This window comes from Hippocampus guttulatus, chromosome 3 (assembly GCF_054856545.1).
Source record: "Hippocampus guttulatus isolate MCC_2025c chromosome 3, RoL_Hgut_1.0, whole genome shotgun sequence".
Lineage (NCBI taxonomy): Eukaryota > Metazoa > Chordata > Actinopteri > Syngnathiformes > Syngnathidae > Hippocampus > Hippocampus guttulatus.
This window is the reverse complement of record NC_141263.1, coordinates 15,821,326-15,837,369: the sequence shown is the minus strand read 5'-3', so window position 1 is coordinate 15,837,369 and position 16,044 is coordinate 15,821,326. Positions and strand designations below refer to the sequence as shown.

Sequence of the window (16,044 nt, the reverse complement as noted above, 5' to 3'; positions counted from 1 at the left end):
CTAGATAGCTAAAATGCACGCTGTAGTGGCAGACTAGTAATATCACTGGTCAACAGCTAATTTTAATCCGAGATGCAGTTTGTGAATCAGAGTAAAATGTCCAAATGTGATCTTGGGTACCGTATTAGCCCAAATCAGGAAAACAGAAATGGTGAAAAACATACAAATACTCTATCCCCACATTTGGGAACGACATATTTTCAGCAATTACCTCAACACATACAGTATGTCTTCTGAAAGAAGTCTAAATTTTCTTAATAGAGTCTTTAAGAATTTTGTCATGATGTGGAATTGATCAAGTCTTGAAAGAATTGAGGCCAAATGGAGTTTTCGACTTGGATGCAGTGGTCACTCCTTTACAAAGCATTACACTGGTATCCAAACAAAAATTGAGATCGAGAGAGACTAGCATGTAACTGAAAATATTTTCAAGAATAACATTGTTTATTTGACCATCAATATTTCCTATATGCGGCCCGGTAGTCCAGTGGTTAGCACGTCGACTTCACAGTGCAGAGGTACCGGGTTCAATTCCAGCTCCGGCCTCCCTGTGTGGAGTTTGCATGTTCTCCCCGGGCCTGCGTGGGTTTTTCTCCGGGTACTCCGGTTTCCTCCCACGTTCCAAAGACATGCATGGCAGGCTGATTGAACTCACTAAATTGTCCCTAGGTGTGAGTGTGAGTGCGCATGGTTGTTCGTCTCTGTGTGCCCTGCGATTGGCTGGCAACCGGTTCAGGGTGTCCCCCGCCTACTGCCCGAAGACGGCTGGGATAGGCTCCAGCACCCCCCGCGACCCTAGTGAGGATTAAGCGGTTCGGAGAATGAATGAATGAATGAATGAATATTTCCTATATTCAATCAAGGACGTTTCGCCTATCAATACCACACACGATATCTCAATTACACATCCCTGACTTTATTCTGGATCCAAAATACAACCCGTTTCTTTTGAGCCCCTTGCTGAAGTCATCTCAACGACTGGAATGAGATGACAACATCATTAGTTCGAAATGAACTTTTAGCTAGTGTAATTAACACTGCGGGGCCACTAAGTGCTCATTAGATTGAGAAGAGGTGCCCAATCAAGTGTCTGATGAGTGGGAATCCGCGTCATTTGCTTAAGGATGAGAAAGTAATTGTGTGAAACTTTTACAATTACTTTTGCAAATAATACAAAGTTAGTTGGATCCCCTTCCATCAGAATTCATCAGTGAATTTATGCTTCGTTTTTGGTGAGTGACCCACGACAACATTGGTGTCTCTCATAGCAAATATGTTTATTCTGTTCAACGGTCATGTTTTGTATTCTTCAAAGAAATCACTTAGTGTAAATCATCAAGTGATCAACTTTGAAAATGTTTCAAATTCTCAAGATAAACTCCCCGTGAAATATTCCTTCCCACAATCTACAGTTACATGAATCCTTCGCATGTTCATTATTTCATTTGCCTTCATGACATCCTAATGCATACCTGTATACATCCTGTACATGCTAACATACACCACAGACACGTAAGGAGAAATGTTCTTCAAATGAACCCTAAAAAGCTTTTACTCAACCCGAAAATGCAATGTATGCAGTAAACCAGGTCAAACATATAAAAACTTCTGAAACTTCTTTTTTTTTCTTAAATAGAGCACAGTTGCGATGCAGTTCACTCTGTGTGGAAACTCAATTCATTTTAAACAACAGAAATCCTCTTTTTGAAGAAAATGTCATCTATCATCACCAGATTACAGTAAAATTCTGATGATTCTGGAATGCATTTGTCATTATAGGTGGATATTTCCATTTTGTGCTTGCATTGCACTTCCAAATTTTCCATGTAGAGTCGTAAAAACCATCAGAGCTACCTGAAGTGCAAAATCCTCTTTTGAATATGGCTGTCTCACTGACTTTTAAATCTGCTGTCAACATCGCGTAATCTGTTGTACAGTAGCGCATGAACACGCAATTTAATGCCTGCTATTAGGAATCTTCGTAAAACATTCTTCATAGACACACATGCAGCGCAAGTAATCTGTTGGTGCAAACACTCCATTTAGCACCCTGTATTTAGGATCTTTAGCAAATTAGGCCCTAAATGTAGAAATGATGATATGCAACAGGTACGTCATTGGAGAAAAGAAAGGTAAAGCCTGATTGGAAGATATTAATAGAAAGATAATTCAGTTGGCATTACACTGCCTCACCAATGTCTGAATTAGATCGTGTAACAATCCTGCTCAGTCTAAGGCCTCCTATGAAATTGTGCGCGTGTACTTTAAGGCAATGTGGATTTTGGAATAATATATTTTATAAAATGATGCCATAAAATGACATGACGTTATAGCTTATTTCCTGCACTTGGTTAAAAAAGGGGAAAAAAGACACAAGGCTACAATTGGCATTCTTCAAATTCCAGCTTGGATTTCAGTGACATCAATAAAACATTGATCACCGTTTTTCCTTGCCAAGACAGTTCACCTGAACTCAAATGGTTGTCCGTCTTGATGCTGGTTCGAATAAACAGCGGATTTTGTTTTGCTCCTTCTGCAAGTGTTTTTTGTCACAGTTCCAGTTCTTCAGGCCTCAGGTAGGGAGGTGTTCTCCTCCAGGCCCCCCGAGTTCTTCCACAAACTCCTCATATGTGGATTTCTCTCGAAAAGGACGCGGCCCCAGTAACTCCAACATGTCAGACTTCTCTAGAATCTCTCTCTCGAGGAGACGTTTTGCCACCTGTGACACATGCGCCAAATTATTAACTCAATCTGCCAAATGTCAAGTAAGCACACCTGGAAAACAGGTCCGCAGACTTCCTGTGCATGCTGCCATAACTAGCATAGCAACAAGGTGGATGAAATGATGGTTTGAAGCCAAACTTGCAAAAAAAAGGATTTCCTTAAGGATGGTGTCTACTGACAAAAGTAGAAAACATGTAAATCATTTTTCGATAAAATCTTTGGTCACTCTTGAAGATATCTTGTGCAAAGCTCAAGACATTGATGATGTAGATCTGTTTGTGCCCAAAAAAATGTTGGCATTTCAGCCTACAAGAAGTTTACCCTGAACTTAACGTCGCAGTCTGCAGATGCAAAATGTAATACCCTGTGGAATAAAACCAGCAGGGCACCCACAGCAAAAAAAAAAAAATGCAAATTGCAGTTGTATGCATTCAAAAAAGGGCAAGGAGAGAAGCCAGCTGCAATGTAGGCACTGCACTGAAGATAAAGACGTAAGTTGTCAGCCCTCCAATTGCTTTTGAGTAACGAAACAGACGTCAGCATTGGGGTTAAATGTGGGTGAAGTTCAATATACTCACACCTGATTTTATGAGTACCAATCTCTGTCTGGTGAGCGCAATGTCCTGTTTAGTGCGTGGACAAAGACAGTTCATTTACTGTGGCTGAATTTGCCTTTATTACATTTTTTTTAAACATATTGTTAAAGTGATATTTTAATTAGCATATTACTATTTTCTACTTTTGTGTGTTTGACGTTCATGCACAATTCACAAACAAGAAATAAATCCCAAGTTGGCCACCAGTTACCTAGTACTTGATCACCTTATTCACTGAATACTTGTTCTGAAATAATTATTTGGAGGACGAACTTTTGTCTACTCTACCCATGTCTGATCCTCGATAGTTAAAAAGAATTCTCACCTTTTCCACCATTGCTTTTTTGTCCATGACGAGCTGGAGCGTTCGCTGGTAGGCGGAGTCAATGAGCAGACGGACCTCCCGGTCGATGAGTTGGGCTGTTGGCTCGCTGAAAGGCTTCTCGGTCACCTTGAGACCCCGCTGAGGGAGCTCAAAAGACACCTGTCCCACCGCTTCACTCATTCCAAACTGTACAACCTGAAGAATGAGGACAACGCGCTAGATTTAGTGAGGCAGTCGTGAGTTGTGTGTGGAAAGATTTCATTTGAATTCTGTTCCACGTGTATAGTAGTTATAGCAATACAAACAGCGCTACCGTACAAACAGCAGTATTGTCAATCTGAGGTTTAGAATTTTCATTGAGTGTAACTGCAGAGTACGAACATCACCTGCGCGTAAGCTGACTGCGTGACCTTCCGAAGATCATCGTGCGCCCCCGTGGTGATCCGACGAAAGAAAACTTGTTCAGCCACTCGACCGCCAAGCATCATGCACATTCGGTCAAAGAGCTGCTCTTGTGTGAACAGGTGCTGCTCCTTGGGCAGATACTGAGCGTAACCCAGCCCCTTTCCTCTGGGAACAATAGATACCTGAGAAGAGACAATACTCAATGATTATCCGACAGTGACAGACAGTACAGGAAGCCCACCGTACGAAATATTCACAAGAGTGACAAAATAGAACGATAACAAGCCAGACAGCGAGTGGTTGACCTTCAATAGTGGGTCAGCGTGTTCTAGAAACCAGCCAGCGACAGCATGCCCGGCCTCGTGATACGCCACAGTGGTCCGCTCTGGAAACTGCAGTATCTGAGACTTTTTCTCCAGACCTGACAGCGCAAAAATAAATAAATAAATAAAATCCTTCAATAGAACGACACTCAGTAAAGTACAAACCTCCCCCACTGACAATTAATCAGCTAACAGAAGTTTTGTTTGTTCAGCTGAATGTTAGGCCACCTCATTGATTGCGTAAAATACCAGGAGAGTAACTGTTGTGTTCTGGTGGGTGGGGAGGTGGGGGCATGCTTTGTGGAGGTAAGTAACAGCTTCTCAAGTTTTGCATAAAAAAACTGTAAAAATGCAAAAATGCATATTTGCAACACAAATATGAAGAAATATGTATCAATGTACGCAATTCTCGTAAAAAGTAGTGGTTTTGGCATGAGGTGAACAGCAATGTTTTTTTCAAATGAGTCTTCAATGTGTTTAGTTCCCACTTCCAGTTGTGGTTTACTGTCAAACTAAACAAACACAAATGTACATGTTTTGTATCGAAATAACCACATAACTTTGCCTTTGTCTGCCACCCTTAATGCTAACACAAAATATGAAATGCCACAGACGGAATACCAATAGCATCTGTGTCGCAATGCCATAACCCTTTTAAGCACTGGATATTTTAACAAAGAGTAGAGCAACAGATGGAGACAGAGAATATGACGAAACCACATGCATACATTCTTCATCCTCTGCAAAGAATGACTATTATTACTGTGGCTTACCAAGGAGCCGAGTCGAGCTCCTTGAGCAGTATAGCCAAGTCTCTGTTATACTGTCTCAAGGTAGTCAAGCAAGAAGGATCAGCACAATGTCAATTGAATTGAAACAATAACAAAAAAAATGGCAAACATCTTTACATTCTATAGAATAAATAAAGATGTATTTTATTGTATTCATTATCCCGTTACTGTATGTAAATTCATAGAGTGCTAATTTTCTCAATTAATGCGATGTATTTCAAAGGGGGGCAGGAGACGATTAGAGACACGAGTGTCTTGAGTCACGAACGTTCATAGAGCAAATTCAACTTTTATTTGAAGGCATCATGGTACAGAGTTAGGACACAAATGCGGTTGATAATTTACCTCCAACGACCCTCTCGACCGCCTGCTCAAAGTGCTCAGTGCTGATATGCTGGTTTAGATGGCGTGCTGCTCTCAAAGCAGCCTCGTTACAAACATTGGCGATGTCAGCCCCTAAGACACACAAAGAATCATCACACCGATGCCAAATAGTCATTCCCATTTATGAATAGAGTGAAGCTGATAAAACGTTTTACCAGTAAAACCTGGAGTTAGTGCAGCTAACCTTCGAGCGAAAGCCTCAACTTGTATCCTTGGGTCCAACTTTAAAGGTCTCAGATGCACCTTAAAGATGGAAGCTCTGCCTTTAATATCTGGCGGGCCTGGAGAGGAATTACAACCGTGAAAAACAGCAGTAATGCATTTCCAGGAAGCACAAACAACTACAAAAAATCACGTGACCCTGGGAGACGATATCAAAAACCCACTTGACTGACACTCTTTAGATGCACAGCGAGACCACAAGGACTACTTACAATACTGCCATCTACATTCCTACTCTCCATGGGTCTAATCTTACCTCCCCCCCCCCCCATTTTACTTGCTTGTCTTTGTCAAAGTAGCGGGCCTACCCACAACAGTGTAAAATGTATATCATAAATTAGATCTTAAGATGGGCTTGAAAAGATCAAGAACATGCTTGGCACGAAAGATAAATGAACACAGCAAGACGGTTGCAGATTATGACATTAAGAGCGAACAGGCGCAAAGAAAGGGAGCAGGCAAATCTAATCGCCTTGAAGCCATTTTCTATTACATTCACATGTTGCAAAACTAATTGACGGTGCTATAACGTATAATGAGTCTTGAATGCTGATTTTAGACAGACGTATACAATATACCGATGTATATGTGACGATCAAAGCGCCCTGGCCTCATCAGAGCTGGATCCAGGACCTCAGCTCGATTGGTCCCGGCCAAAACGACCACATTGGTGCTGCTCTTGAACCCTGAAATGAGACAAAGCAAATTTAATACAAAAAGGTCACAAGAGACCCCAATCGATCAAGAATAGCAACAATCACCATCCGGTTACCGTGCATTTCAACTAGTAACTGATTGAGTGTGTTTTCTTGTTCACTGTGGTCCCCAAAGTTTCCTCCGCCCCGCTTTTTGCCCACTGCATCAATTTCATCAATGAAGAGGATGCAGGGGGCATTTTTTCGTGCCATGGCAAACGTGTCTCGGATCTGAAATGGGATGATACCAAGATGCAGTCGGTTTATTTGGGGATTTCGGGATTCATCACGACAACAGAAACTCAATTTAATTACATACAGCATACATAGCAGAAAATAGGATGTTTCTGTCTCTAATGGCAAATCGCAAGACATCACAGCTGCAAAATTTTGGTCATGATGTTTACATTGACATATTCAGTGGTGGTTATAGTCATAGTACAGATAATTTCACCATTTGCTTTTTCTCATTTTGAGGCGATTTATTGACACATAGCATCTAACAGAATGAGGCCACTGTTACAGGAAATACAGCAAACATAATGTCCTACACCAGGTATGTCCGAAATATTTCCTCCAAGGGCCACATTATGAAAAATCGAAGCACGCGTGGGCCACTTTAAAATTTTTCAACTTGAATTTATAATTCCATCAAGCAATTACACTCAATCAATTAATTAATATAATAGTTATTTTGGAAAAACTGCTCCATGCCGTCTTTCTGGGAAAAGCAATCAGGCAGATACCGTATTTTCCGCACTAAGAGGTGCACCTAAAAGCCTTCAATTTTCTGAAAAGCTCATAGCGCCTTAAAATCTGATGTGCCTTGTGTAGGGTCATTACGGTAATATTTCGACGTCAAAATGGCTCCTTGCTAGAGACATGCTTACAACGCGGAGTTCAAACTGCGGGTTACGCAGTTGAACACGGACATAGAGCAGCGACAAGAGAGTTCAACCTTAACGAGTCAATGTTAAAACTTGATGTTGGTTTAGTGAACTGTGTCGCTGCTTTATTCAATAAGTTTTACTGACATCTGATCATTCTGTTGGCGTTTCCTTGAAGATAGCTTCATCTAGTGGATGCATTGTAGATTGCGTCTTATAATACTGTGTGTCCAATGTATGAAAAAAATTACAAAATAGGCCATTCATTGAAGGTGCGTCTCATAATCCAGTGCGCCTTTTAGTGTGGAAAATACGGTAGTTTCGGATTTTCAGGATTTATGGGATGGGCTGCGGGTCATGTATCCCACTAGAATAGGTCTGCCCCTCCAGTGAGCAGATCTCCACATTCAGGACAAAAACAACTGCCATCTGTAGCAACATGGTCATCTTTTGAATGGATGCAGGCCGACACACTTCTCATAATGTTGTGGACTGTGTTTAATATTTTTTTAGTACATGCCGCATGCCATTAAAGAACGGACAGGGGGCCGCAAATGGCGCATGCGGGGACCAAGAATAATCCTAGATCATAATTGTGAATAAGGCCCTGTGTGCTTAAAATTAAAACATGTAGACATAAAGATGTGACAGACCCTTGCAGCACCCACGCCAACAAATATTTCCTGGAACTCCGAGCCACTGACAGTGATGAAAGGAACTTGGGCTTCTCCCGCAGTCGCCTTAGCAAGCAAGGTCTTCCCTGTTCCAGGTGGACCCGACAATAATGCACCCTGCACCAGGAGGCAGGACATTAACACATCTCACTTTTCCTTTAGAACACAAGCCAAATTCAATATTCCTACTTTAGGGATCTTGGCTCCGAGCTCCTTGTACTGCTGAGGGTTCTTCAGGAAGTTGACAAACTCCAAAATCTCCAGTTTGGCTTCCTCACAGCCTGCAACATCCTTGAAGCGAACACCGACATCGTCTTTGATGAGCTTGGCTTTGGATTGGCTCATACTGAAGGGGTGTGCTCGTCCTCTCCTCCTGCGGGGTCCCGCAAGCAGCAAGAAGCTGACCAGAAGGAAGGTCGGGAGAACACGATACAAGAGCGTCCTGTGAATGGGCAGAAAAGAGGCTGATATAACCACGCCCAATAGGAGAGCGGGGAATCATGGGATTAAAATTCTCACCCGTCACTCTCACTGGTGTAGACGACAGGTACTTTGCAAGTGGAGTCCAAACTCAGATCCCGGTGAGCCGCTTCCAACTTATGCTCAAATGACTCTACGCTGCCAATATTGAACCACAAATAACTCTGAAACAAAACAAATGTAAACTATCACAGTCTGAGAGCGGAAAGATGATATGAGGAGTGTCCGTGTATTTTTGTTTTGATTTTCAACTTTTCCACAGGGCGAAGTGGGAAGACTTTGCATTGTCTACTTCAGTGCATTGAGCAATTAAATCTTCAGAAATGACACATTCGTTATTATTATTACTAACCACATCCGATGTGTTAACGCCACGGGCGGGAATCACTTTGACATATTGTTTATTGACAACTTCCAGGTGATCAACCTGCGTAGACAGCAAAAGAGGAGCAGAGTAGAGTTAGTTCTCGCAGCTGAAAGCATCCTTAAGAGGACATAAAAATAAATCAATTGAAGAATTTGCATGTCTTACTACGCCTCTACTCAGGTAGTGATGCACAAAGTCCTTCCAGGAGATCTGGATGCCGGTCTCCCTGAAGTAAAAGTAGAAAAATGCCGAAGCCATGCCAGCTGCACCAATTGCGAGGTTCCGTAGAGCTTTTTCATCCAATGGAAAATGATCCTGTTCGATAAAGACATTAAAAAAAAGCATGTTGGACACAGGAGCTTGACTGGTTTGAAGTCATTCACACAAGTTTTCAAATCTTCATCTGCACCTGAAAACGTGACCACCAGTATGATTCTTTGTCCTTTTTTCCACCTCCTTGTCCTTCACTGCCCTTGTTTTTCATATGCCCTTGCTCCTTGATTTTTATATCTACAGTATAAAGGAAACAGAAGACCCGTCACACACAGAGGAAGAACAGAAACAACAAAAATGTTTCTATTTAACTTCAAACGTTCCTCACCGCCAACTGATTTGTTGGCGCCAGTGGCCCCATCGCTCTTTGGGAAGAACTTTTCAAACCCTAAATGAAATGCCCAAGGAATACAAAATCAGTGAAAAAAAAAGCCTCACGTGACCGCAAAATACTTCGGCCATTAAATGTACTATTAAAACACCTCTTGGTGGTTTGCCAGAGTTGAGTGAACGAATAAACGGTAATCTGTTTTGGTGAAGTGCTGCACATTTCCGTTGGACCAGTGATGTCTTCTGCAATAAAGATGGCGGACATGTTAACAATGGCAGCTCTTACTGACTTGTGGAAGGGGAAGTGGATGCGTTCAGGTACACCATCTGAAGGATAAATAGTGCCTTGATAATGGAACCACAATCCTTGGCGCAAACACTTCTTGCTTTTGTCATAACAAGAGAAATTCTGCTTCAAGTGTTTGCAACAAATACAACAAAATTTGTCAAATCTCGCATCAGTGCACTGCATCGCTCTTCCCAAAGAAGTGTACTTTCTTTCAAGAGAGAGACACTTAAGCAGTTACAAATAATTGTCATTAAGGATGCACCAATAGTGCTACATTTTGGTGACATCGTTGCAGAACTGTAAAAGTGTTCTATGTGAGTGAAATGTATGCCATGTTTAAAAAAATATTTGTTTTTTGGTTCTGAACAATATTTGATAAGCACAGTTGTTGTAATCACAGGTTTTACATATCAGTACTTTGCAACTAGTTGTTGGGGGGATGCGAGTCAGCTTCCTAGCTACCGTTCCCCTTCACTCGGACATCTCTCAAGTGTCATTGCATGCCTGCAAGAGTGAGATCTGGTTCTCTGTGAGGTGCGGAAAACAAATACAACAGACACAGAGCTGAATTTCCCCTTGAGGAATTATGGTCTGTATAATAAATAAATTGACCACATTGATTGAGTTTCTGTTTTTGTTCATGCTCTTTCAGCCTCCATTATATTAAAAAATGTTCTGTATGAAAAAATCGTTAAGTTGTGTTTTCTTATCCCATTTTTTTTTTTTTACAGAAACTATTCATTATTTCTGGAAATTCTATTTCAGGCAAATGGGAATACTGTACTTTTCACTTCATTTTCTAAAGCCCCCCTCTCTCCTAAAATAAGGTTTTAACACCATAATCCATAACATAAGGAATAGGGACGTCCCGATACAAATCGGGGTCGATCATGTGATTCAGCTGATCCGGTATTGGGGAAAAAGTCAATTTTATTTTTTCGAACATTGAAAGGTCACAAAGCTACAAAATAATCCATGCGGGCACATCTATTGCCATATAGAACAGAAGTATCTTAGTTTTATATTTCAAATGTTACCTTTTTTTTAAACGATGCAGGTCGTGTGACATCACACACTAACAAACAGTTCTCCTGCAAGCAGAGGCCTTAATAGCTTGTTTGGAGCGAGAAAGAAGCCGAGAGATGCTTTGAAAGAAGTGTGATTTGTCTGATATAAAGAAGCCTCCTCGCTAAACAGACGGGTCCAAACAAAATAACTTCAAATATAAGTTTAACGAGTGTAAATTATTTAGTGAGAAGCAAGCTTGTTCCCCATTGTTTGTATTTAACGACACCTGTGTCGTTTCTAGATGAGAGAAGTCAAGCAGGACCAACACACGTTGAAATATTCAATATGAGTATTATCAATTTTAGTGCTTAAAAAAAGGAGGAAAAATATAGAACTTTGAGTTTATTTTGAGAGTATAAAAACGGCAATTGGCACTGATTTGGTGGATTGGTCCATATAATATAAATATATACAACAACATATACACATTGATGCATGCATATTTCTACATTAATTAGAGAAAAATCGCATGCTCTTTTTTCTTAATGCATTGCCGATGTATTCGCTACAACATTATAAAAGTTTGAGTTGAAAACAACCGTTTTTTTATAAACACACAACGAAGCTTTGAATGAGACCTATCTTTTCAGAACCTAGTTTGCAACTAACATATGCCAAATAGTTAACGAGCATCGCTGAGTGCAAGTAAACAAAGGAAACTTCACATACATAGTGTAAATAAACAATGAACATACCAGCTCGAAAACTCTGGCATCACGAAAAGTTGCTGAAATGGACGTGAAGTCTCGACCCCACGCCCGAACCGATCCTACCTGGTTCCGAAAGCGGCTGACACTGGCAGTGATAAGCCCCATGGTGTCAGCACCTTCGCCTGGGCTTCAATGGGAAACTGTCATAACAGCACGTACACACACAGCTGTGCTGCGCCGCGCTGTAAATGGGAGCCGGACCAGATCCACGAAGTCCCGCGAGATTTGGTTACACAACGAAATAGTGTGATTCGAGATGGGGGTTTTGAACTCCACTGTCCCCCACTGCACTCCGTCCACAAACATTCCACTCTTTGAGAATTCAAACGTTCACAGAATCCGCCGTATTTAAACGCTGTTTTTCTCCTAAAAATGTGTTTTCGTCGCCTTACATATATGTTAAATGTAAGATAAGATAAGATAAAATATCCTTTATTTGTCCCACACTGGGGAAATTTACAGCCTCCCGCAGCAAGAATGTAGGCAGAAAGAAGAAGAAAAAACAAACAAACACCGTTCAATTAAGTGCAATATAAATACAAAATGGATAAATCGCAGTGCTATTTACAGTTGTTTTCCACATCATTTAATTATTATTAATATTATTGTTGCTATTTTTTGTTCAGCAGCCTGACAGCAGTTGGTAGGCACGAGCGTCGGTATCTCTCCTTCTTGCAGCGCGGGTGTAACAGTCTCTGGCTGAAGGAGCTACCTAGTGCTGTCAGGGCGGGCTGGAGAGGGTGGGAGGGACTGTCCAGTACATCCAGTAGACACGTCTTTAGGTATCTTATTTATACTGCGAAAATGTTTTATTACTGTGTTGTGGTGATTGTTTGAAATCTGCTAGAACGGCAGTGCAATGACATATGTTTCGGATATAAATCTTCCCTTATGTTCGAATTTCAATTTGTGGAGTTTTTTCGCGCTGCTTTAAGAGGCCGTTATGAAGCCCAATTTTGGCGCCCCTTGTGTTCATACAGCACTCGTACCTTATTGGCATTCATTGTTCGTTTCACCTCCTTTCCCTTTCTTTCGGCATTATTTTCCTGTAAAACCCATGCCGCAGCGTCTGTGAAAGCGCAATATAAATAAAGCCGAGTTGAGAAATGCACAGCTGGTGGTTTTGACCCTCTGATGTCTGCAATAAATAACGATGCCATCATTCCCCCCAAATGACCTCACGCCCACCATCTCGCAGGTCTTCAACAGAGGGTGATTGCACAGAGGGGCACATATTCTTCAGGCGAACGCAAATGCTTCACATAACATGACGCCAACAGAAACCTTTTTATGTACAATTATTTTTAGTTGGAGGGGCGGGGGAGGTTCATTGCCGCCCAGTGCAGCAGTACACATATTGCACACCAGACACCGTCACTGGGCGTTTTCATGTTTTCACCATGCTTGTGTTGGTTTTCTCCAGATCTCCCTCACACATTTCCAAAACATGCGCGTTTTGTTGAGTAAAGACTCTAAACTCAGTTGTCACCGACATGGTGGCTGCTGGCACAAGGTAGCTCCCAAGGAGTAGCCTGCAGAACTATTCTAAAAATAGCTCACTGATGTGACATTTTGATTTCTGTGGAACGTTGTTGATCATTTGAAATCAACACTTGGAGGGATTTTTGAAATAAATTGTTGCATATCGTTATTTATTTTACTGCCTTGCTAAAGCACTGTTGATATTTGCGAGAAACCATTACTATGATCAGTGTCTTCACTTAAGAGACCATCACATTATATATGCAAGGGTTTAACGACCTTGACTGAGCCAACGCACTTATTTTAACATTAGATTAAATTAAATGTCCTTGTTGCATCCTAAAACAAAATTGTCACAATCTGCCATCTGGTGGCATCTTGGTGCCAAGGAACGATGTTTAAGTGTTAAAAGTTTAATTTACACAGAAGCAGAGTCGGTCGGTGAAGGCCCTCGTTATCGAGGAATGCGGCCCCCAGGACAAGGCGACGGCTCCTGGTGCTTGTGTCTCCGATGACTGTGGAGGCCCAGTCTTCCCCGAAAGCCCCGCCCACAGGATTGACAGAAGTGGGTTAGGGGGCCGGGCGGTTGCCGGGCCCTCTCCTTCCTCCGCGCTCGCCGGTCCTCCTCCGCAGCGACGCGTCGAGTCTCGAGGACCTGGACCCCGCCCCGCACAGCCCCACGCCAGGCCGCCCGATCCGCGGCCAGGTCAGCCCACTGTGCCGGGGGAATCCGGCACCGCTGAAGATGACCCTTTAGCTGGTCTTTGAATCGTCTTTTCGGGCCACCGCGGGGACGGGTGCCCTCCAGCAACTCCGCGTAGAGGAGCTGCTTCGGGAGACGGTCGTCGCTCATCCGCTGCACGTGGCCGGCCCACCGCAGTTGGGCCAGGGTGATCATGGCCTCAATACTCGTGAGACCAGCCCGGGTGAGGATCTCATTATTAGTCACTCTCTCCTCCCAGGAAACGTTGAGGAGAGATCGGAGTCGTCCTTGGTGGAACCTCTCGAGCCTCTTGATGCTGCTCCGATAGAGGGTCCAACATTCGGCGCCATAGAGAAGGGTCGGGAGGACGACAGACTTATACACCATGATCTTCGTGTTGGTGGAAATGGCATGATTCCTGAAGACCCGACGACCGAGGCGTCCAAAGGCTGTGTGGGCTGCCTGGATACGGTAAGTGAGGTCCTCCGTGAGGCCGGCGTCCTCCTGGATAATGCTGCCCAGGTAAGGGAACGCCGAGACCTGCTCGATGGGTTCGTCGTCTATGGTGATTTGGGGTGGACGATGGTTCAGGTGGAGGGTGTTTGTCTTTTTGGTGTTGACGGAGAGGCCAAAGGTCCTGTACGCCGCGGCGAAGCCGTCCGCGATGAGCTGGAGGCCCCCGGAGGAGTTGGAGACCGCAGCATTGTCATCAGCGTACTGGAGTTCGCTGACGGTCGTGACCATGGTCCCCCGCCTGCTCCTCAAACGGCTGAGGTTGAAGAGCGACCCTTCAGTTTGGTAGCGTAGAGTGATTCCGTGCTCCTGGACAGGGGTGACGTGGTGGATGAGCGCGGCGATGTAGAGGCAGAACAACGTCGGCGCCACCGTGCAGCCCTGTTTGACTCCGGTCCGAACCGGGAATGGGGGAGTCATTTCGCCCTGAGTCAGGACGCAACCCTTCATGCCGTCGTGAAACATCCGGATGAGGGATATGAATTTGGGGGGGCAGCCTTGACGTTCCAGCACTTTCCAGAGTGCTGCTCGGGGCACAGAATCAAACGCTTTGGCCAGATCATAAAAGATGGCGTGGAACTCCCTCCGCTGCTCCCGGCACTTCTCCAGGAGCTGTCTGGCGCAGAACACCATGTCCGCGGTTCCCCTTCCTGGACGGAAGCCCGCCTGGGACTCCGGAAGAACCCGCTCAGCGAGACAGGTGAGTCGGTCGGCCAGTATACGACAGATGAGTTTTCCAGCAGTTGACAGCAGCGAAATTCCACGATAGTTTCCACAGTCGAGTTTGTCGCCCTTCTTGAATATCGTGACGATGACGGAGTCCTTCAGTTCCCCAGGCACCGTCTCCTCGACCCAACATTGAAGGATGAAGGTGTGGAGGCGGGTGAGGAGATGTGCACCCCCAGCTTGTAAAAGTTCTACGGGGATGTCGTCGACTCCAGCAGCGTTGTTCTTCTTCATCCTCCTCAGGGCTCCGGAGATCTCCCGGAGAGTCGGCAGCTCCGTCATCCAGTGTTGCACGGGGACCTGGGGGACAGGATCGAGGAAGCCGTCTATTGCGCATGTCGAACGGTTCAGGAGCTCCATGAAATGCTCCTTCCATCGCTGGTGAGTATCCTCCTTTTCCTGCAGGATGGTGCCGTCCTTTGCCTTCACAGCCATTGGAGGACTGTGAGCCGGACCGATGATCTTCCTTGTTGCTTCGAAGAAGGATCTGGTATCGTGACGGTCAGCGAAACTCTGCATTTGGTGGGCAAAGTTGACCCACCATCCTCCGGATCTCTCTCTGTGCTTCACTCTTGGCCGCCCGGTAGGCTTCTTCAAGTCTCTTGGAGGAAACGCAGTTCTGCCATGCAATGCGAGCCTCTCTCTTTCTTGAAATCAGTGGCTCAATTTCTTCCAGGTTTTCGGCAAACCAGTCGGGATTTCTCCTCTTCTGGACACCGAGGACCTCTTCCGCGGATTTGGTGAGCGCAGTTTTCAAGTGCTCCCAGTCTGAGTGGACAGTGGCAGGAAGGGTCCGAGGTTGAGTGTCCAGTTTGTCCGCGAGGGACATCTGGTACTGTTCGAGGACTTGGGGATTCCTCAGCAGCCCAACATTGAAACGTATCCTCTAGGGGATCTTCTTCCTTCTTTTGGCAGGCGCGATCTTCAGCCTAAGTCTTGAGGCTACCAGCCTGTGATCGGACCATCCGTCATCCATGGAGCGGATGGCCCTCGTGACCATGACGTCGGATCGGTCGCAGATTCGGGTAAGGACGTAATCGATCAGGTGCCAGTGGCCGGATCTTGGATGTTGCCAGG

At 44.2% G+C, this 16,044-nt stretch overlaps 1 protein-coding gene across 1 annotated transcript; it reads right to left on the bottom strand.

The window, feature by feature from the left end:
• Positions 1–1,262: 1,262 nt before the first annotated feature.
• On the bottom strand, positions 1,263–11,726 carry LOC147207652 (mitochondrial inner membrane m-AAA protease component AFG3L1-like). The gene is given in 18 exon segments (XM_086107056.1): positions 1,263–2,610; positions 2,612–2,719; positions 3,646–3,840; positions 4,032–4,232; positions 4,356–4,471; positions 5,510–5,620; positions 5,704–5,829; positions 6,349–6,456; positions 6,543–6,696; positions 8,006–8,143; positions 8,216–8,468; positions 8,546–8,670; positions 8,859–8,933; positions 9,039–9,188; positions 9,283–9,383; positions 9,475–9,534; positions 9,629–9,719; positions 11,607–11,726. Coding segments are annotated over 18 exon segments (2,199 nt in total). The 5' UTR covers positions 11,649–11,726; the 3' UTR covers positions 1,263–2,565.
• Positions 11,727–16,044: the final 4,318 nt, after the last annotated feature.